Source organism: Mustela erminea, chromosome 21, assembly GCF_009829155.1.
Source record: "Mustela erminea isolate mMusErm1 chromosome 21, mMusErm1.Pri, whole genome shotgun sequence".
Lineage (NCBI taxonomy): Eukaryota > Metazoa > Chordata > Mammalia > Carnivora > Mustelidae > Mustela > Mustela erminea.
In genome coordinates, this window is record NC_045634.1 from 39929100 (window position 1) to 39948708 (window position 19609).

Sequence of the window (19609 nt, forward strand, 5' to 3'; positions counted from 1 at the left end):
AGGGAGCTGAGCGCCAGGTTTAGAGATGTGTGGGTGATGTGCACTGAGCACTGGGGGGTGTAGTCTGCAGTGGAGTTAGTAGGAGCCACGTCTTTGATACCCTGTGAGACCTTTACATGCTCTTTTCATGGGATTCCCAGTCCCAGCTTATGTAGCTCACCCCGGTATTGTAGGGAGTGCAGAAAAGACCGGGGTTTCTTTGGCTAGAGGTCATTCACTCAGATGCTCTCCCTTTCCCTGTGGGAAAGAATGTGGGCCAGAATGCTTTCTCATGGCACTAAGGCGTGCCCTTTTTGGGGAATGGGGATCTAGGTAAAGTGAGACTGTTACACTTACCCAAAAAGAGGTAATGCACCTGGTCTTCAGCGGTCCTCCACTTGCTCAAGCCCTGTGCTGGACCTTCATCAGAAGGCAGTCCCACTGGTTTGTATGGTTGACGTAATGGGGGTTTGACATAAACACAGTCCCAAGAAACTGAATTAGGAAAGTGCAGATAACCAAACCAGGTTCCCATGAGAAGGTATCAGACTTTTAATGTGATTCCAACTTGTAAACTGTGGAGATTTTTTTTCTTATATAAATAGTTAACTGTTTTAAAAATTCTAACAAATATATTATGCATTAAACCTAGAGATAAATCATTCTTTGGTCTGAAGTATGTCCAGGTGAATTATTTCTGTTTTGGCCCTGAATAGCTTGCATTGTACCAACTAACTAGTGGCAGCAGTGAACCCTTCGTGAAGGACACAAGCAACTGCCCAGCAGCACCACAGTGTAGCCTCTCTGGGTGACATGACATGACATGACCTGAGGAGAGGGAAGCCCGCCGATGTGGTCATCATATTCACACCGGTTTCTTCTACTGAAGCACCTGGAAATGAACACCACAGAAGGACAGTCCAGAGAAGTACGCAGCTTGTCCTGACTCAAACAAAATCAACTGGAAATTGGTTCAAGTGAAATACTGAGGCTTCTGCTTCCAGATAAGTTGTTGAGTAGAGACAAGACAGACAACAGGAAATTAAAGATTCAAACAAATAAAAATTGTACTGTTTTAAATTCAGAGATTTGTGAAATCAGAGAGGACTGTAAGAACCATGAAGAGACCATCCGATTTCCACAAGTCTGGGAATTTGCTTTGTATAGACACTGAAAATCATGGGCACAAAACCACTATGAGGAAATAGCAAGTAGATGGAGATAGGCTGATAGAAATACAGAGACTCTCCAACCCTGGGATCCTTTTCCCCATAGGTTGTTAGGTGGGGTTAAGGAGGAAAAGCATTTTGTCTTCTCAGTTTATAGTACTTTGGGAGTTGTCTTCATAAATCTAGAGGAACAACCTGGAAGACATTAATGTCTTGAGTGAAATCAAAACTGCTGCCTAGCCCGAGCATATTTCAGCTCCTGGATGGAAGAAGTGATGTTTCCTCACTTGAAGAGAATAATAAACTCATCTGGGTAAAACCACATCAATGTAAGTCTCCTCCTCTTTTTAAGACAATGTGCAAAGTTAAAAAATACAAAAACATCTTTGCAAAGCAGCAGGAAAGGTGATGGAACAAATTCTCATCTATCTTTGGAGTTAGGAGGAAAATGTGTAATATTACTATACAAAACAGAAGTTATAAGAAACACAGGAAGATGGAGAAACTCAATAGTTCTAGGTTTGGGAAGCACTATTCTGTTGGTGATGTTCACAGGTCACTTTAAGACTTTAAACACAGCAAGCAAATTAGGGTGAGGAAACACCGATAAACACAACAATGATTTCTTCAAACCAAAGGAGACAGTTGAAACGGATTGAAAAGGGCATTGCATCCTCACTCATACCGGTATAAATTAATTATAAGCATCTGTATTCTCTTTTTTGCCATGTGTGAACAAGGATGCCTAAGCACGTTCAAGTGAGTAGGATCAGCAACTTGGTCTGTTACCTGGTGTCTCCCGTCTTTCTGCATTTGCCTTTTGTGGGGGAACCTGGGATGCAGAGGTCTCCTCAGTTGGGTGACTTGTGCATTTGTGGCTGCTATGACGGGGAAAAGGGCAAGGCAGGCTTGTCTCTTCTGCTGCTGCTTTCAGCTGTGCCAAACTGGTGTTTGCCATTAGTAGAGGGAGTGCTTTGTCACTACAGACATTACTGTTAGGTCAGGTAATTTAGGCTTTCTGCACACAGGATACTCCAAATGTCCTCAATCCTTATGTCCTAGTTCTCATGGAACACAGCCCTTTGGCAACAAAATTCTCCGGTCTTCCTAGGAATGTTTTTTTCCCCCCTTATTTGTTTTAGCAGACTTCTGCATGCCAGATGTGTTGCTGAATGAATGAGTGCATGGTGATTACAGGTCTAGAGACTCTGCTGCACAATTTGCTTATTTAAAGGACGAAGGAAAGTATTTCTGCATAATTACAGACCTGTTTTCTCTGACATGCCACTTCTCCATTTTGTTCGACAGAACTGTGGGAGAAAATCCTTCCATACTCCATTTCATTTCTTCCATGTCAGTCCATTCTGTGAAGGTTTGGTCACACAGGTGTGACCCACATGCAGATTCTCTTCACTTGGGATTACCTTCAGTTGAGTAAAGTAGTAAGGATGGAAAAATGCTCTCCCACACCGATTATAAACCTAGTGTTTCTTGAGTGTTTGAGCCCTCAAGAGTGTTTATAGTTTGAAGCTATAGGTGGTGAATCGTCTACACTGATTATTTTTACATGTATTTTCTCATGTTGTCTAAGGTTAAAATATTTACTGAAGGCTTTCCCACATACATAACATTTATATGGTTTCTCTCCAGTGTGGATTCTCTTATGCAATCTAAAATTATAGCTTCTGTTGAAGGCTTTTCCACATACACTGCATTTGTACGGTTTCTCACCGGTGTGAGTTCTCTCATGTCGTCTAAGGACAGAAGAGTGATTGAAAGCTTTCCCACACAGGGGACATTCGTATGGTTTTTCTCCAGTGTGAGTTCTCTCATGTCTTTTAAGGACAGAAGAATCAGTAAAGGCTTTCCAACAGAGGTGACATTCATACGGTTTCTCTCCAGTGTGGGTTCTCTCATGTCGTCTAAGGACAGAAGATTCAGTGAAAGCTTTCCCACATAGATGACATTCGTAGGGTTTCTCTCCAGTGTGAGTTCTCTCGTGTTTTCTAAGGTGAGAACAGTGAGTGAATGCCTTTCCACAGAGATGACACTCATACGGTTTCTCTCCATTATGAGTTCGCTCATGTTGTCTAAGGTACGAAGTTTTACTGAAGGTCTTCCCACATAGATGGCATCCATATGGTTTCTCTCCAAAGTGAGTTCTTTCATGTTTGTTAAGGTCAGAACAGTGAGTGAAGGCTTTCCCACACAGATGGCATTCATGGGGTTTTTTCCTTGTGTGAATCATCTCGTGTCGCCGAAGGTTATAACTCTTACTGAAGGCTTTCCCACACAGATGACATCCATATGATTTCTCTCCAGTGTGAATTCTCTCATGTTTTCTAAGGTCAGAACAATGAGTGAAGGCCTTCCCACACAGATGACATCCATGTGGTTTCACTCCAGTGTGAATCATCTCATGTCGCCTCAGGTTAGAACTTTTTCCAAAGGCTTTCCCACATTCATGACATTCAAATGTTTTCTCTCCATTCTGAGTAGTATTGGTTTGTCTATGGGCAGAGCTTTGAATAAAGGCATTCCCACGCTGATGACATTCATGTGATTTACTTGTAGTGTGACTCTGCTTACGTGTATTAAATGATGGGGAACAACTGCTGTCTTTCCCACATTCTTTGCTGATACAGGGATTCTTTCCCATTTTAGGTACCACATATTGAGTCCATGTTAGTATTTCAGTTAAATTTTCTCCAAAATCATTGCATTCAAAAGGATTCTCCTGAGTGTGAGATCTCTGTTATTCAAAAGGAAATGAGAAACTGTTGAAAAAGTTCCTCAAATTTATTCCTTCCTTCCTTTGTCTACATATAAATTCTACAGTCATCATTCAGGGACAGAGTCCTACAACACTGTCTACATTAGTTACATAAACATGTATGTATGCCTCTCCAGCAAGCACAGAAATTTTCTTTTTTTTAGCAGCCCAAATGCAGAGATATCTGATTAAAGACAATGTTTCAAAACAATACTGTGTTTCAAATGTTAGGTATGTAAGTTATGACCATGTAGCTGTTTACAAGACCTCAGGTTATGGTTTTGACTTCAGATTAATTTCTTCCCTAAAATCAAACTAACCAAAACTTCTTGCTGTGAAAACCCTTGATTCCAGCTTAAATTATGATTGGTTAATGGTGCCCAATTCCTTCCTTATTCAATACCCACATCTCTCAAAGCACAGGTTCATCCCCTTGAGGCTTACCATTGCACTGACTAATGCTGTGTCCTTCTTGCAGACATGTTGCATGAGTATCATTTCTTGTTTTTTAAGATCATCTTCCCTATCTGAAATGATTGGGGAAAAAATTGCAGTAGTGACACTGACAGAATTAAGATGCTGAAGACACTAAATGCTCATGGAATATGTTTTGAATACTGACACAGAGATGGGAAAGAAAGTCAAATTAAGGAATACCATAAGGAGAAGAAACACATGGGACATCAACAGTTGACATTTTCAGGACTGAAAGATGAGAAAAGTAGGATGGAGACGGCAAGCTGGGGAGGAAAAGAGAGGGAAAATCTTCACAGAAGAAAATCATGGAAAGGGACATTTAGCATATTTTAACTTCAATAGTACATAACTATTACCTTCCCAAAGACAGAACAGAAATTGATACCTGTTAAATATAATGACAATATCTAAAAAAATTTCCCCCTATCATATTGTCTATCTTTTTAAAAAGCAGCTAAGTTTTATCTATGATTCTTAGGGCCTACTCACTCACTTAGTAGCTCTTAAGGTAGCTCACCCAGACTCTGGCATTGCAGCAAACCTAGCCCTTCTTTTGAAAGGTGCTCTCCTGGTTCCAAGTGGGAAATCGTTTCAGATTTGTAGAGCTGTCTGCCTGTTCATAGAAAAAAGAGAATTGAATTTTGACTTCTGTGTAGGACATGGCATGATCATCAATGTAGGGCCAACTAATGGGAAAGAATGAGGTAACCTCTGAGAGTCCTCGCTGGTAAGAGTATGTTGAAAACAACATAGGTAGTCCTTCACCAACAGAAGGTTAACTCTTGACCTTTCCCAAAGACTTTAAGGACCTGTCATTATTGATGCCTGACTAAGTTCAGAGACCAACTGTGCAATCTTCAATATTTTAACACAGTGAGAAGATGTAAGTTCTCACAGTGTTTGAGTATTATATCCTAAATGAACCCAATAAATAAAACTCCACCAGAAAAATCTAGATTCTGCATGCAAAACCACCTATCAGTTTTTTTTTTTTTTTTTTTTTTTTACTTAAGATTTATTTATTTTAGAGAGACCCAGTGTGGGGAGGGGAAAAGGGCGAGAGAAACTTAAGCAGATTCTGCACTGAGCATGGAGCCACTTTATTGTTCAATTCCATGACTCTGAGCTCATGACCTGACCTGAAACAGAGTTGGACACTTAACCAGCTGTGCTACCCAGGTGCTCCTGGGTTTTGTTTTGTTTTGTTTTGCTTCTGTTTTTGTTTTTGTTTTGTTTTGTTTTTTAAAGATTTTATTTATTTATTTGTCAGAGAGAGAGAGCAAGAGCGAGCACAGGCAGACAGAGTGGCAGGCAGAGTCAGAGGGAGAAGCAGGCTCCCTGCGGAGCAAGGAGCCCGATGTGGGATTCGATCCCAGGACGCTGGGATCATGACCTGAGCCGAAGGCAGCTGCTTAACCAACTGAGCCACCCAGGCGTCCCTGTTTTTTTTTTTTTAATACCATGGTCTGATCAGTCCCCACCAGAAAATTTTTTTTTTTTTAAAGTCAATGTATTTACTTACCAATTCAAAAATAATGAATTCCCACCACTGTTTGGGTGTTGTGGATATTGAGCAGCAAGAAAGACATGAAACTGTGTGAAGAAAATTACATTCTAGTAGGATGACAAATCAAAGTACAATGTGAAGATTGTTGTGAGTTGTAAGAAGGACAGTTTTCAGTGAGAAATGAGGAGTCTTAGCCACAAAGCTGTTGAGTGAATGAGTGAACAGAAATATACATACATAGTAACACTAAGAGACTCACCAATTGAGACCAGGTGACTGATGTTCTCCAGCATCACATCTCTGAAGAGTTTTCTCTGGGACCTGTCCAGCAGGGTCCACTCTTCCTGAGTAAAGTCTACAGCTACATCCTCAAACGTCACTGATTCCTAGAAGATTATGGATGTTTTCAGACATGACCATCCCTGCCAATATTCAGGGGCAGATGGTCCAGACAACGGCACTAAGGAAGTGGGGGCTGCACGTACAGAAAGCTCAAACAGAATGCTGGGTTCAGTCATCTTCAGTGCACACCTGGACATCTGACTTTCACATATACCCAGACACATTCATAATACATACATTTCATTACAGAGATATAGAATGAGGTGTGATCTAACCTGTGGGTTTTGCAATAAACTTGTAAGTGAGACTTCCAGATCATGAGTATAATAGTCTCTCTGGAACACTATTAAAACTAAAACACTATTTTCCACCAATTTCAAGTAAATCTATGGACTCATGACACAACCTGCCACTTTTAAAGTACTTTGACAATATTATTCCCCTATACGATCTCAGTTTCATCATCTATGATATGTTGTAATGACCTTTTATGAGTCCTTAAAGATCCAATGACATAGTAAATGCTAACAGCAAACATTTAAATGCAACTTCTAGTTTTACTATCCATTAACTACCAGAGTATTGAAACAGTGTCCATAATTCTGTAAAACTGAACAGAATCCACACAGGATATGAAATCAGCAGCACATCCTTTAATCTTCACATAACAGGTATTCATTATAAAGCATAAAGATAAATGGTTCATTATAAAGCATAAGGACAAATGGTTCGTAAGCGTGAGCCAGAGGCTGAGACTTCCCTAAGGAAGGATAGTAGTGTCCGGACCCCTCCTATTGCCTGAGGCCCTCCAGGGATCTGTTATCATCATGCTTTTCTTTATCTCATCTCTCGGTTCACGTATGCTTAAAGCCACTTTACTGTTCCTGTCTCTTCAGCTCATCGAAAATTCCCAGGGGTCCTTGGGTTTCATTTTACCTCCTATACTCCTTTTCCTGAATCACACTCAAAGTTAAGAAAACAATATTCCCTATACATTGTTTCCAGTTACCAAATTTGAACTAAGGGAAATTATAAAGAGGGGGAAAAAATCAGGATTTGGGACAAAGGAAGTAATGACTTTTAGTTTTTTCTTTTATAAGTTTCAAAAAGTACAAACACATCCTATCAAAACTTTTAAGAGGTTTAAATTGGGGGAAAGAAAGGAGGACTCCTCCTTGGCTTCTCTGGCATGACCGTCATTCATTTTCCCTCAGTATTAATCAGCAACAACCTCCCCACCCCCGGCACATAGAATACTGCATTGACAGAGCTCACATGTGGGAACATCTGCCTTTCTACTGGACTGTAAAGTTATGCTCCTTTTTCATCTCTATCACCTGTACTGACCTGAATCCTAAGCCCACTACAGTTAATAAAATGGTTAACAAGTGCATTTTTGGTGCCAACTAGGGCATGGGATGGCTATGAAGAAAAACTTCTCTCATGTCTCCTGAAAATGTAGGGCATTAATTGAACCTGAGATATCTCAGCGTAACATTGGGAAAGAGATTACCACATGATGAGTCCTTGACCAAACATGACCATTCCACAGTTCTTGGAAAGCTTGAAAAACTTGAGTGTACTTAGAACATGAATGCCTGTGGGATTTATGTCCACATGATGGCAACAGACACGCTATTTCAGTAGGAAGAGTAACTCCCTACTCACTTGTGAGTCCATTCTTAGTAGCTCAGTTGCCAAGTGTCTTCTGGGTTTTCACTCATACACAGTCTCTCAGCAACAGGAGGCAAAGCTGAGGAATAAGAAAGGAGCCAATTAAACTAAAGCTGCCCACAATGTCCATACACATTTGTTACGAAGACCACTCCACCTGGAAATAATCCCCAGCAGACCAGACAGAAACATGCAAGTGCTCCAAAGGAAACAGGGAGAAGAGGTCAGCTCTCCAAAGGTAAGGCTCTACTACTGCTTGGAGAAACGAAAGCAATACCCTCAATTTAGGAAGAATGTGAAGAGCCAGTTCCCTCCAATTCCAATTCCAGGATTTCTTGCACCTGCCACATGCGGAAGCTCTGTGAAATTTCCCAGACTTAGGTATTGGCTTGTTTATTAGCAGTTTCCCTAACTCCTCAGCTCTCTGGTGTCTCAACTCCATCCCTATACTTCCCTGTCCAGCCCTCTGGATACACATATCATCCATCATTGTCTCCACCAACACTGGCCTTTAGATTTGTTCTGACTGGGTTTTTGGTTATGAAGCAAGATCGTTAAGTATGAATTCTATGGGGGTGACTGGGTCCTCAGTCGGTTGGGCATCTGACTTTGGCTCAGGTCATCATCCCAGTGTCCTGGGATCAAACCCCACATCACCTCCCTGCTCAGTGGGGAGTCTGCTCCTCCTTCTCCTTCTGCCCCTCCCCCAGCTCATGCTCTCTTTAATGAATAAATAATCTTAAAAAAAAAAAAAGAATGCATTTAATGGTAAGATTAGCCAGTTAAGTGACTTCATTTTGAGGGTCAAAGGCACCCACCTTACAAATTTACCCCTTAAAATCCCCTGCATCAGAAAATTGCAGGAATATGTGGGTTACAGCAGAACTCATGTCTAATAATCTTTATGGGGTAGTACTTCCAGAAATTAAAGAATGAAAGAATTTTAGGAGGATGTTTATTTACTCCAGCTGAAGTTTTAGAAAATTGTTCACTGAAATCTGCATTAGCTGAAACTTCCCTGAATTTTGATGTTTGATTTTGGGTATTTGTCTGTGGAAGCATTTATAAATTTTAACTCCTCCCCTAAAACACCCATAGGAAGTAAGTGTATTTCATGGACAAGTAATAACGAGTCATAAATAGAAGCAGGTTTAACTTACCCATTTGTATCTCATGTCAAGAAAAAATAAAGTTTTATTTTATGTGATTCTGTGCTTGGGAGATAAACATAATTTGTTTCTTCCTCAAAAGAATTCTGCTAATAATTATGGTCCTGAATCACCATCATCATCATCTTTCTCCTAGTTTGGAAAATGTGCCATTCAGGATTTTGAATAAACTGTGGGGAGGAAATCAGCATGCGGACTAGGTGGTTCTCTGTGGTCTACTAAAGCACCAGGGAAGAGGGATGATAAACTTGCAGATGGAGAGGAACAAGTGTCTGCCCTGTGCTTCACAATGCCCAATTCCTGCTGAAGCCCACCTGTCACCTGGCATTCAGGGGAATGGGAGTCTGTGTGACCCTCCCTTTCAATTTACAATTCTTGCAGTCTCTTGCGGTATAGGCTGAATACAGGATTACCAAGGGAGGATGTGGAGTTCTCCTGTCTCTGTGCTCCCAGGCTCTCTCCCATCTATTAACACTCACTGCACATTATCCTCCCGTCCCAAAACCAAGGTTTACCTCCCCGTTGGAGAGATGTTTGTTCTTTGCTTATTTTAAAAATTCTTGGTCTTTCCTTTCCCAAAGGTCTTGTGCTTTGGGTGTGGGTGTTTTGGGCTAGGCAGAGATGACAGAAGGAGAGGCCTGGGGAGAATAAACTATCATTGCATTGGCCTTATGCATGCATTGGAGTTGTGTTCAATAGTGACAAGGCCTGCCCTTTTCACCCCTGCCGCTGAAGGTTCCAGACCTTATTCCAGCCTCCTGAGCAGCAGCAACTTCTCTACTTCATGGTTTTACTCACACTGATTAAAAGCTTTTAATTTCCCTTTTTTCCAGAACATCATATCAATACATCAAAAAATGTACTGTTGGGGCGCCTGAGTGGTTCAGTCTGTTACGCCTCTCTGCCTTCCGCTCAGGTCATGATCTCAGGGTCCTGGGACTGAGTGCCTGCATGGGGCTCTCCGCTCATGGGAGAGTCTGCTGCTCCCTCTTCTTCTGCCCCTTGCCCCTGCTGGTGGGGGCTCTGTCTAAATAAATAAAATCTTCAGAACCACATAAAAAAAAGAAAAGTGTTGAATATTAGACTACCTGTTTAAACCTGGTTTTGAATGTGAAGACCTGAGTCCTCAATATATCCAAGTGCTGCACATGGAAACACTGTAGCGGCCCACGGAAACACTGTAGCGGCCCACAGAAACACTACTGCTGCACACAGAAACGCTGCAGCTGCCCACGGAAACACTGTAGCTGCACATGGAAACGCTGTAGCTGCACACAGAAAAGCTGTAGCTGCACTCAGAAACGCTGTAGCGGCGCACGGAAACACTGTAGCTGCACACGGAAACACTAGCTGCGCACAGAAACGCTGTAGCTGCGCACGGAAACGCTGTAGCTGCACACGGAAACACTAGCTGCGCACAGAAACACTGTAGTGACGCACGGAAACACTAGCTGCGCACGGAAACGCTGTAGCTACGCACGGAAACGCTGTAGCTGCGCACAGAAACGCTGTAGCTGCGCACGGAAATGCTGTAACTGCGCACGGAAACGCTGTAGCTGCGCACGGAAACGCTGTAGCTGCGCATGGAAACACTAGCTGTGCACGGAAACACTAGCTGCGCACGGAAACACTAGCTGCGCTCGGAAACGCTGTAGCTGCGCACGGAAACGCTGTAGCTGCGCACGGAAACGCTGTAACTGCACACGGAAACGCTGTAGCTGTGCACGGAAATGCTGTAGCGGTGCACGGAAACGCTGTAGCTGCACACGGAAACGCTGTAGAGGCGCACGGAAACGCTGTGGCGGCCCATGGAAACACTGCGGCTGCCCACGGAAACGCTGTAGCTGCGCATGGAAATGCTGTAGCGGCGCACGGAAACGCTGCAGCTGCCCACGGAAACGCTGTAGCTACACACGGAAACGCTGTAGCTGCGCCCGGAAAAGCTGTAGCTGACCAGGGAAACACTAGCTGCGCATGGAAACGCTGTAACTGCACACAGAAACGCTATAGCTGCGCACGGAAACGCTGTAGCGGCCCACGGAAACGCTGTAGCTGCGCATGGAAACGCTGTAACTGCACACAGAAACGCTATAGCTGTGCACGGAAACGCTGTAGCGGCCCACGGAAACGCTGTAGCTGCGCACGGAAACACTGTAGCGGTGCAGGGAAACACTAGCTGCGCACGGAAACGCTGTAGCTGCGCACGGAAACGCTGTAGCTGCGCACGGAAACGCTGTAGCTGCACACGGAAACACTAGCTGCACACAGAAACGCTGTAGCTACGCACGGAAACGCTGTAGCTGCGCACAGAAACGCTGTAGCTGCGCACGGAAATGCTGTAACTGCGCACGGAAACGCTGTAGCTGCGCACGGAAACGCTGTAGCTGCGCATGGAAACACTAGCTGTGCACGGAAACACTAGCTGCGCACGGAAACACTAGCTGCGCTCGGAAACGCTGTAGCTGCGCACGGAAACGCTGTAGCTGCGCACGGAAACGCTGTAACTGCACACGGAAACGCTGTAGCTGTGCACGGAAATGCTGTAGCGGTGCACGGAAACGCTGTAGCTGCACACGGAAACGCTGTAGAGGCGCACGGAAACGCTGTGGCGGCCCATGGAAACACTGCGGCTGCCCACGGAAACGCTGTAGCTGCGCATGGAAATGCTGTAGCGGCGCACGGAAACGCTGCAGCTGCCCACGGAAACGCTGTAGCTACACACGGAAACGCTGTAGCTGCGCCCGGAAAAGCTGTAGCTGACCAGGGAAACACTAGCTGCGCATGGAAACGCTGTAACTGCACACAGAAACGCTATAGCTGCGCACGGAAACGCTGTAGCGGCCCACGGAAACGCTGTAGCTGCGCATGGAAACGCTGTAACTGCACACAGAAACGCTATAGCTGTGCACGGAAACGCTGTAGCGGCCCACGGAAACGCTGTAGCTGCGCACGGAAACACTGTAGCGGTGCAGGGAAACACTAGCTGCGCACGGAAACGCTGTAGCTGCGCACGGAAACGCTGTAGCTGCGCACGGAAACGCTGTAGCGGTGCAGGGAAACACGAGCTGCGCACGGAAACGCTGTAGCTGCGCACGGAAACACTAGCTGCGCACGGAAACACTGTAGCGGTGCAGGGAAACACTAGCTGCGCACGGAAACGCTGTAGCGGCGCACGGAAACACTAGCTGCGCACGGAAACGCTGTAGCTGCGCACGGAAACGCTGTAGCGGTGCAGGGAAACACTAGCTGCGCACGGAAACGCTGTAGCGGCATACGGAAACGCTGTAGCTGCTCTCGGAAACGCTGTAGCTGCGCATGGAAACTCTGTAGCTGCGCACGGAAACACTGTAGCGGTGCAGGGAAACACTAGCTGCGCACGGAAACACTAGCTGCGCACGGAAACGCTGTAGCTGCGCACGGAAACTCTGTAGCTGCGCACGGAAACGCTGTAGCTGCGCATGGAAACGCTGTAGCGGCGCACGGAAACACTGTAGCGGTGCAGGGAAACACTAGCTGCACACGGAAACACTAGCTGCGCACGGAAACGCTGTAGCTGCGCACGGAAACTCTGTAGCTGCGCACGGAAACACTGTAGCTGACCACGGAAACACTAGCTGCGCACGGAAACACTGTAGCGGTGCAGGGAAACACTAGCTGCGCAGGGAAACGCTGTAGCTGCGCATGGAAACTCTGTAGCTGCGCACGGAAACGCTGTAGCTGCGCACGGAAACGCTGTAGCGGTGCAGGGAAACACGAGCTGCGCACGGAAACGCTGTAGCTGCGCACGGAAACACTAGCTGCGCACGGAAACACTGTAGCGGTGCAGGGAAACACTAGCTGCGCACGGAAACGCTGTAGCGGCGCACGGAAACACTAGCTGCGCACGGAAACGCTGTAGCTGCGCACGGAAACGCTGTAGCGGTGCAGGGAAACACTAGCTGCGCACGGAAACGCTGTAGCGGCATACGGAAACGCTGTAGCTGCTCTCGGAAACGCTGTAGCTGTGCATGGAAACTCTGTAGCTGCGCACGGAAACACTGTAGCGGTGCAGGGAAACACTAGCTGCGCACGGAAACACTAGCTGCGCACGGAAACGCTGTAGCTGCGCACGGAAACTCTGTAGCTGCGCACGGAAACGCTGTAGCTGCGCATGGAAACGCTGTAGCGGCGCACGGAAACACTGTAGCGGTGCAGGGAAACACTAGCTGCACACGGAAACACTAGCTGCGCACGGAAACGCTGTAGCTGCGCACGGAAACTCTGTAGCTGCGCACGGAAACACTGTAGCTGACCACGGAAACACTAGCTGCGCACGGAAACACTGTAGCGGTGCAGGGAAACACTAGCTGCGCACGGAAACGCTGTAGCTGCGCATGGAAACTCTGTAGCTGCGCACGGAAACACTGTAGCGGTGCAGGGAAACACTAGCTGCGCACGGAAACGCTGTAGCTGCGCACGGAAACGCTGTAGCTGCGCACGGAAATGCTGTAGCGGTGCAGGGAAACACTAGCTGCGCACGGAAACGCTGTAGCTGCGCACGGAAACACTAGCTGCGCACGGAAACACTGTAGCGGTGCAGGGAAACACTAGCTGCGCACGGAAACACTGTAGCGGTGCAGGGAAACACTAGCTGCGCACGGAAATGCTGTAGCTGCGCACGGAAACACTGTAGCTGACCACGGAAACAGTAGCTGCGCACGGAAACACTGTAGCGGTGCAGGGAAACACTAGCTGCGCACGGAAACACTGTAGCGGTGCAGGGAAACACTAGCTGCGCACGGAAATGCTGTAGCTGCGCACGGAAACACTGTAGCGGTGCAGGGAAACACTAGCTGCGCACGGAAACACTAGCTGCGCACGGAAACGCTGTAGCTGCGCACGGAAACGCTGTAGCTGCGCACGGAAACGCTGTAGCGGCGCACGGAAACACTGTAACGGTGCAGGGAAACACTAGCTGCGCACGGAAACACTAGCTGCGCACGGAAACACTAGCTGCGCACGGAAACGCTGTAGAATTATCTGCTAACCAACAAGAAACACTTCCGTACGTAATAAAGACAGGAAAAGTACCGCGGACTCTCGTCTGAATGTGACTTACCTGAGTCAACCAGGAGAGCAACTTAGGACTTCACAGCCATGTCCCTTGCATTGCCCGGCGCCAGTGCTGGCCGGTCTCACCCGACTGTCCGTGTTCCCCGGGCCACTTCCTCCCTCACGTCCGCTGCTCCTGTCGGGAGTCCTCCGTGACCGCCCCGCCCGGCCTGCACGCCACTGCGCGGGGAGCCCGCCGTCCCTTCCCGGTCTTTCCTCCTCACCCCGCCGACACCCCGCGCCGCTCTCCGGGACGGAGGCGCTCCCTTCCCAGCGGGACCCGGCACGCGAACACGCCGGCACCGCAGCCCCGGGGCAGGTCTGGGGCGCGGGGACCCGGGCCCGCTCCCCCCCCCGAGGCGGGGACGGACCCCCGGCCGCCGGAGGACGACGGCGGCGGCATCGGGGAGGGCTGGATTCTGTGCAGGCCTCGGGGGCGCCTTCGACCGCCAACAGACACGGACTACCGGCCCGGGGAGCGCAGGGCCCGGCGACTCCCTGCGGGTCTGACGGGCGGTTGCGGGGCGTGGGGCGCCCGCAGGAGTCCTCGGTGCCGGGGCGTGGAGAACCGAGCCAGGAAGGGGCCGACGAGCCCGGGTTTACACCTCAGAGACCACAATCCACTCACCAGACCAGGACCTTCGCTTCCGGAAATCCCCTTCCGGGTTAGTAGGAAATTACGTGAGGGGCGGGGCCTTTGCCCGGGAGGGGCGAGGCCAAGGTGGGGCGGGGCCGTGCAGGAGAGCGTCCAGCGTGGGGCGGGGCCGGTGCAGCGGGCGCGGCCCTCCCGGGACGTGGCAGAGCCAGGGTGAGCGGGGACGAGTGGCCGCGGAGGGGCGGGGCCGGGGCGCGGCCAGCGTGGGGTCTGGGGATCGCGAGCGCGGCCGACCGCGGCCACAGCGCAGGGGCGGGGCCCGAGGGAGGACTAGGCGGAGCCGGGCCGGGACGCCGGCGAAGGGGCGGGGCCGCGGCCGGCGTGGGGCGGGGCCGGGGCGCGGCCGGCGTGGGGCGGGGCCGGGGCCGGGTGCGTCGGGAGGCAGGAAGAGGCGGCCGCGGACTTTCCGCTCGGCCCCACGGTCGGAGGCGCGCGCCGGCCGGCTGGCCGCTCGGGTCGGTTGGCGGCTGCTCGGTGTCCGCGGGAGCCGGCCGCCGCTCCCCTGCGCCCGGCGGCTGTTGGGGGCACTTCCAGGTGAGACCGGGAGGCGCGCGGCCTCGTGCCCCGCGTGCGCAGACGCGCCCCGGTTGGGGTGACAGGTGTGAGCGCGGCCCCCGTTGTCTGGGCCGGCGGGGCGCGGCGGCGCGGCGGTGCGGCGGGGGCGGCGCGGGGCGGGGGCGGCCGGGCTCTCGGAGTTTTAGGAAAAAAACCAGGCGGAGTCAATTCTCATCTGGTTTCACTTACTTGTGGAGCGTAACAAATATCATGGAGGACATGGGGAGTTAGAGAGGAGAAGGGAGTTGGGGGGAATTGGAAGGGGAGGTGAACCATGAGAGACTATGGACCCTGAAATACAATCTGAGGGGTTTGAAGGGGCGGGGGTGGGAGGTCGGGATACCAGGTGGTGGGTATTAGGGAGGGCATGGATTGCATGGAGCCCTGGGTGTGGTGCAAAAACAGTGAATTCTGTTACGCGGAAAATAAATAAATTAATTAAAAAACAAAAACAAAAACCAGGAGACGTGTTAAAGCGCAGCGCTCAGGGCGTGGGGCTGTTTCTGCGTCGGGTGCAGGGACCTCGCAGTGTTGCCGTGGGCGGCGGGTGGTTGTGCTCCACGGAGGTGCGGTGCGCCGAGTGGTAACGCACACCGGGGAGCAGAGTGGGGTTCGTGGCAGCAAGTTACTAGGAGGAAACGTGAGGGTTAGGTTGGTGAGAAGAGTGACCTGATAGGTTTCTTGCTGAAGTCCGTCCGGGATTGTGGGTTCGTGCAGAGTAGGGACTGCCCGGATACTGTGGGGCCTGAGGACAGGCTCTCCGAAATGTACAGTGACATTGGTCGTTTTAAGTAAGAATTACTTAAGAGACAGGCCATGCCAGAAGGACACCCAGACTTTCCTCTTCCTCCCTGAGGCACGAGGTAAATTCGCCATGTGGAAGGCTGGTGTACAAAGGAAGCGGATTCAGATTCTGAGCCAGCAGAGCCGTACACAGACTTGTTCAAACCGTGAACCTGGTTGACGGCCCCTCCACGCGCATTGTGCATCTGCTTTGTGAAGGAGTCGCCTAAAGGAAAACCGACTTGTCCTTGAGATGCCCATCAATGCCCCCTGCGTTCCTTGATGCTAACCCTAACCCTAAAACTCATGATTCCTGCCAGTATGTTAACCTGTGAGCTTTTGAGTTTTTACAAGATGTGAAAAGTTTATAATGCTCTGGAGCGTGTTCTCTGTTAAGAGCATGTTTCCTGGGCACCTGGAGTGAAACTCTCTTTCTTCTCAGGTGTGTTTGCTTTGCATCAGCATTTCCTGTTGTAGTCAGCAGGATTCAGAGCAACTCTGTGGGAAGAGCCGCGTGTTGTCTGGCAACTGGCGCTCGGTGCCCGCCCAGGACCGCTGTGCCCGTCCAGCTTCTCAGCACCTCAGGGGCGTGTAGCGTGAGTTCTCGCTGATATCCCGACCTCCTCAGCTTGCAGTGACGGGCTTGATGTGCATTCCAGTTGTTGAAGCATGCTGGTAATGTTTGTTCTTTTTCTTTTCTTCAAAGATTTACTCATTCATTTTAGAGAATGAAAGAGAGAGTGCGAGCAGGGGGTGAGGGAGACAGTCTCAAGCAGACTCCCATCTGAGCGCGGAGCCGAATGGGCAGATCCTTCTCTGAGATTGTGACCTGAGCTGGAGCTAAGAGTCAGATGCCCAACAGACTGAGTCCCCCAGATGCCACACTGGTAATGTAATGTTCTTTAGGTGGGAATAACCTAGAGGGGTTGGAGTTACTGGGTTGTTTTAACTTTGCATTATACTAATTGATGTTATTGATAAAAGCCTTGAGTAAATTTTCTGGCTAGAAACATGAAGAACTGAATCGTTCACCTTGGAAGAGAGGGGACATTTGCTGCTTCTGGCTAAATAGCACTTTCAGGAGACCTCCCAGGAGATAGAGCTGGGAAGCCTTTTTTTTTTTTTTTAAAGATTTTATTTATTTATTTGACAGAGATCACAAGTAGGCAGAGAAGCATGCAGAGACAGAGGGGGAAGCAGGCTCCCCACCGAGCAGAGAGCCTGATGTGGGAGCCGATCCCAGGACCCTGAGGTCATGACCTGAGCCAAAGGCAGAGGCTCAACCCACTGAGCCACCCAGGCTCTCACAGTTGGGAAGTCCTGATTGCTGAGGAAGCCCTGGCACCCCTAGAGGTAGGCAGTACCAGAGGGGCTGACAGTCCTTAGTGTCAGATGAAGCTGTACGAGGAACCCCGGGAGTGCAGCCCTGCACCCTGAAGGCTCTGCCAGTGGGTGGGGTGGGCTAGACCTCCATGGGGCTGGGTGCCCCCCGCCCCGACTGGACTGGGTTTTGACTGTGTGTGGGCAGGTGAGGAAGGTGGGGTGAGGTTGGGACCTAGAACTGGGCAATGTCTGGCCAAGCTGGGTGACAGGAGGACGTTGTTGGGGGATTCATGGCATCTGCCTTTTTCTAAGCCTTAACCTGCATAGTTGGGTCTCTCTCTCCTTAGGGCAGACCTGGAAAACATGGATTTCTCTGCAGGGTCAGGGCCTGCCCACTGACTGGGGAGCTGGCCGAATGCGGCACCTGGGAGCCCATGGTGTGGCCAGTCTGCAGGGTGAGTGACTGTCGCCAGTTGAGAGCTGCCGTGTCAGAAAGTTTCAGAGGACGGTTTCCTGCTACCTGGAGGTTATACGCACAGAGGTGGACTCTTAATGTGGTGGAAGTTTTTCAGTTTTGGCTGCTACATCTGCCTAAATTATGTTCCTGTATTAGAAAAATGCACATATTTCATGTAGTGAAATGCTGTAAATACATGCACTGCTTTTCTGTGTGGCTGCTGGGGTATTCTTCACCAAGACAGGAGATTGGATTCCTGGTAACCCCATGGGTACCCCTTCAGGGGAGGTGAGGATTGGCACCTCAGAAATACTTCAGAATGGGAGGGCTCCTGTCTGGGATGGTGTTGGGTTCCGGAGTGAATTACGGCGCCAGTAACCTGGAGGACTGGCCCGGCCCCACTGCCCTCACACGGTGAAAGAGGAGCTGGACTCGGCCCCTGTGAGCCACAAACCACAGCACGGCCAGCCGCGTGGGCACAAGGCAGGTGTGATAGAGGCCCACGAGGAGCAGGCAGTATCTGCCTCATGTTGTCAGTCATCAGGATCACTGAACGTATTTGCCTTAAGGGCAGAGCTGGAGGAATCTGGTGGGGTGGTGCGGGATGTTCTGGGGACCCTCCAGACAGACCTCTGGGAGCCTTGGGTGTTGAAGGATCCCTGGGCCCAGGGGGCCATCGAGTTCAAGCTGCCAATGTTTGAAAGTATTTCAGGGAGAAACCACTCTTTTTTTTTTTTAAAGATTTTATTTATTTATATTTCTTTTCAGCGTAACAGTATTCATTGTTTTTGCACCACACCCAGTGCTCCATGCAATTCGTGCCCTCTATAATACCCACCACCTGGTGCCCCGACCTCCCACCCCCCACCACTTCAAACCCCTCAGGTTGTATTTCAGAGTCCATAGTCTCTCATGATTCACCTCCCCTTCCAATTTCCTTCAACTCCCTTCTCCTCTCTTACTCCCCATGTCCTCCATGCTATTTGTTATGCTCCACAAATAAGTGAAACCATATGATAACTGACTGTCTCTGCTCGACGTATTTCACTCAGCATAATCTCTTCCAGTCCCGTCATGTTGCTACAAAAGTTGGGTATTCATCCTTTCTGATGGAGGCTAATACTCCAGTGTATATGGACCACATCTTCCTTATCCATTCATCTGTTGAAGGGCATCTTGGTTCTTTCCACAGTTTGGCGACCGTGGCCATTGCTGCTATAAACATTGGGGTACAGATGGCCCTTCTTTTCACAACATCTGTATCTTTGGGGTAAATACCCAGGAGTGCAATGGCAGGGTCATAGGGAAGCTCTATTTTTAATTTCTTGAGGAATCTCCACACTGTTCTCCAAAGAGGCTGCACCAACTTGCATTCCCACCAACAGTGGAAGAGGGTTCCCCTTTCTGCACATCCCCTCCAACACATGTTGTTTCCTGTCTTGCTAATTTTGGCCATTCTAACTGGTGTAAGGTGGTACCTCAATGTGGTTTTAATTTGAAGGGGAGAAACCACTCTTGACTGTGGTGATATGTAGGTTTGGGAGCCAAAGCTGAGCCCCACAGCCCACAAGGTTGCCAACAGACTAAAGTTAGGTAACAAGGAGGGGGCACCAGGCACCCACAGGCTGAGCCCAATTGTCAGGGACCTACTGGGT

The 19609-nt window shown here is 49.1% G+C and overlaps 1 protein-coding gene and 1 long non-coding RNA gene across 10 annotated transcripts; one reads left to right on the top strand and one right to left on the bottom strand.

The window, feature by feature from the left end:
- Positions 1-787: 787 nt before the first annotated feature.
- ZNF596 (zinc finger protein 596) lies at positions 788-14855 on the bottom strand. Of its 6 annotated transcripts, XM_032329362.1 has the most exons (7): positions 14553-14851; positions 14189-14317; positions 7916-8000; positions 6165-6291; positions 4916-5011; positions 4366-4448; positions 1839-3900 (listed from the first exon to the last, which is right to left on the bottom strand). In XM_032329362.1, exons 3-7 carry the CDS (start codon positions 7925-7927, stop codon positions 2656-2658), a joined length of 1563 nt encoding a protein of 520 aa, XP_032185253.1. In that variant the 5' UTR covers positions 7928-8000; positions 14189-14317; positions 14553-14851; the 3' UTR covers positions 1839-2655. The 6 variants fall into 6 exon arrangements, with proteins under 6 accessions (XP_032185258.1, XP_032185253.1, XP_032185257.1 ...); XM_032329367.1 differs by lacking the exon at positions 1839-3900 and adding an exon at positions 788-871 and having other exon boundaries at positions 14189-14855; XM_032329366.1 differs by lacking the exon at positions 7916-8000 and adding an exon at positions 5921-5991 and having other exon boundaries at positions 14189-14851.
- Positions 14856-14901: 46 nt separating this feature from the next.
- Positions 14902-18167, top strand: LOC116582017. Of its 4 annotated transcripts, none has more exons than XR_004282353.1 (5): positions 14902-14989; positions 16248-16493; positions 16617-16770; positions 16881-17061; positions 17845-18167. It is a non-coding gene; the product is annotated as an uncharacterized LOC116582017 (long non-coding RNA). The 4 variants fall into 4 exon arrangements; XR_004282351.1 differs by lacking the exon at positions 14902-14989 and adding an exon at positions 15173-15370 and having other exon boundaries at positions 16248-16505; XR_004282350.1 differs by lacking the exon at positions 14902-14989 and adding an exon at positions 15173-15370.
- The last annotated feature ends 1442 nt before the right edge of the window (positions 18168-19609 follow it).

What these genes read in the sequence shown, in the direction of transcription:
- ZNF596 (XM_032329362.1), bottom strand. An exon ending in GCTGCAATGCCAGAGTCTGG is followed by an intron (nt 4,449 to 4,915) that starts GTGAGCTACCTT and finishes CAATCATTTCAG; the next exon opens with ATAGGGAAGATGATCTTAAA. An exon ending in CAGCATTAGTCAGTGCAATG is followed by an intron (nt 3,901 to 4,365) that starts GTAAGCCTCAAG and finishes TTTGAATAACAG; the next exon opens with AGATCTCACACTCAGGAGAA.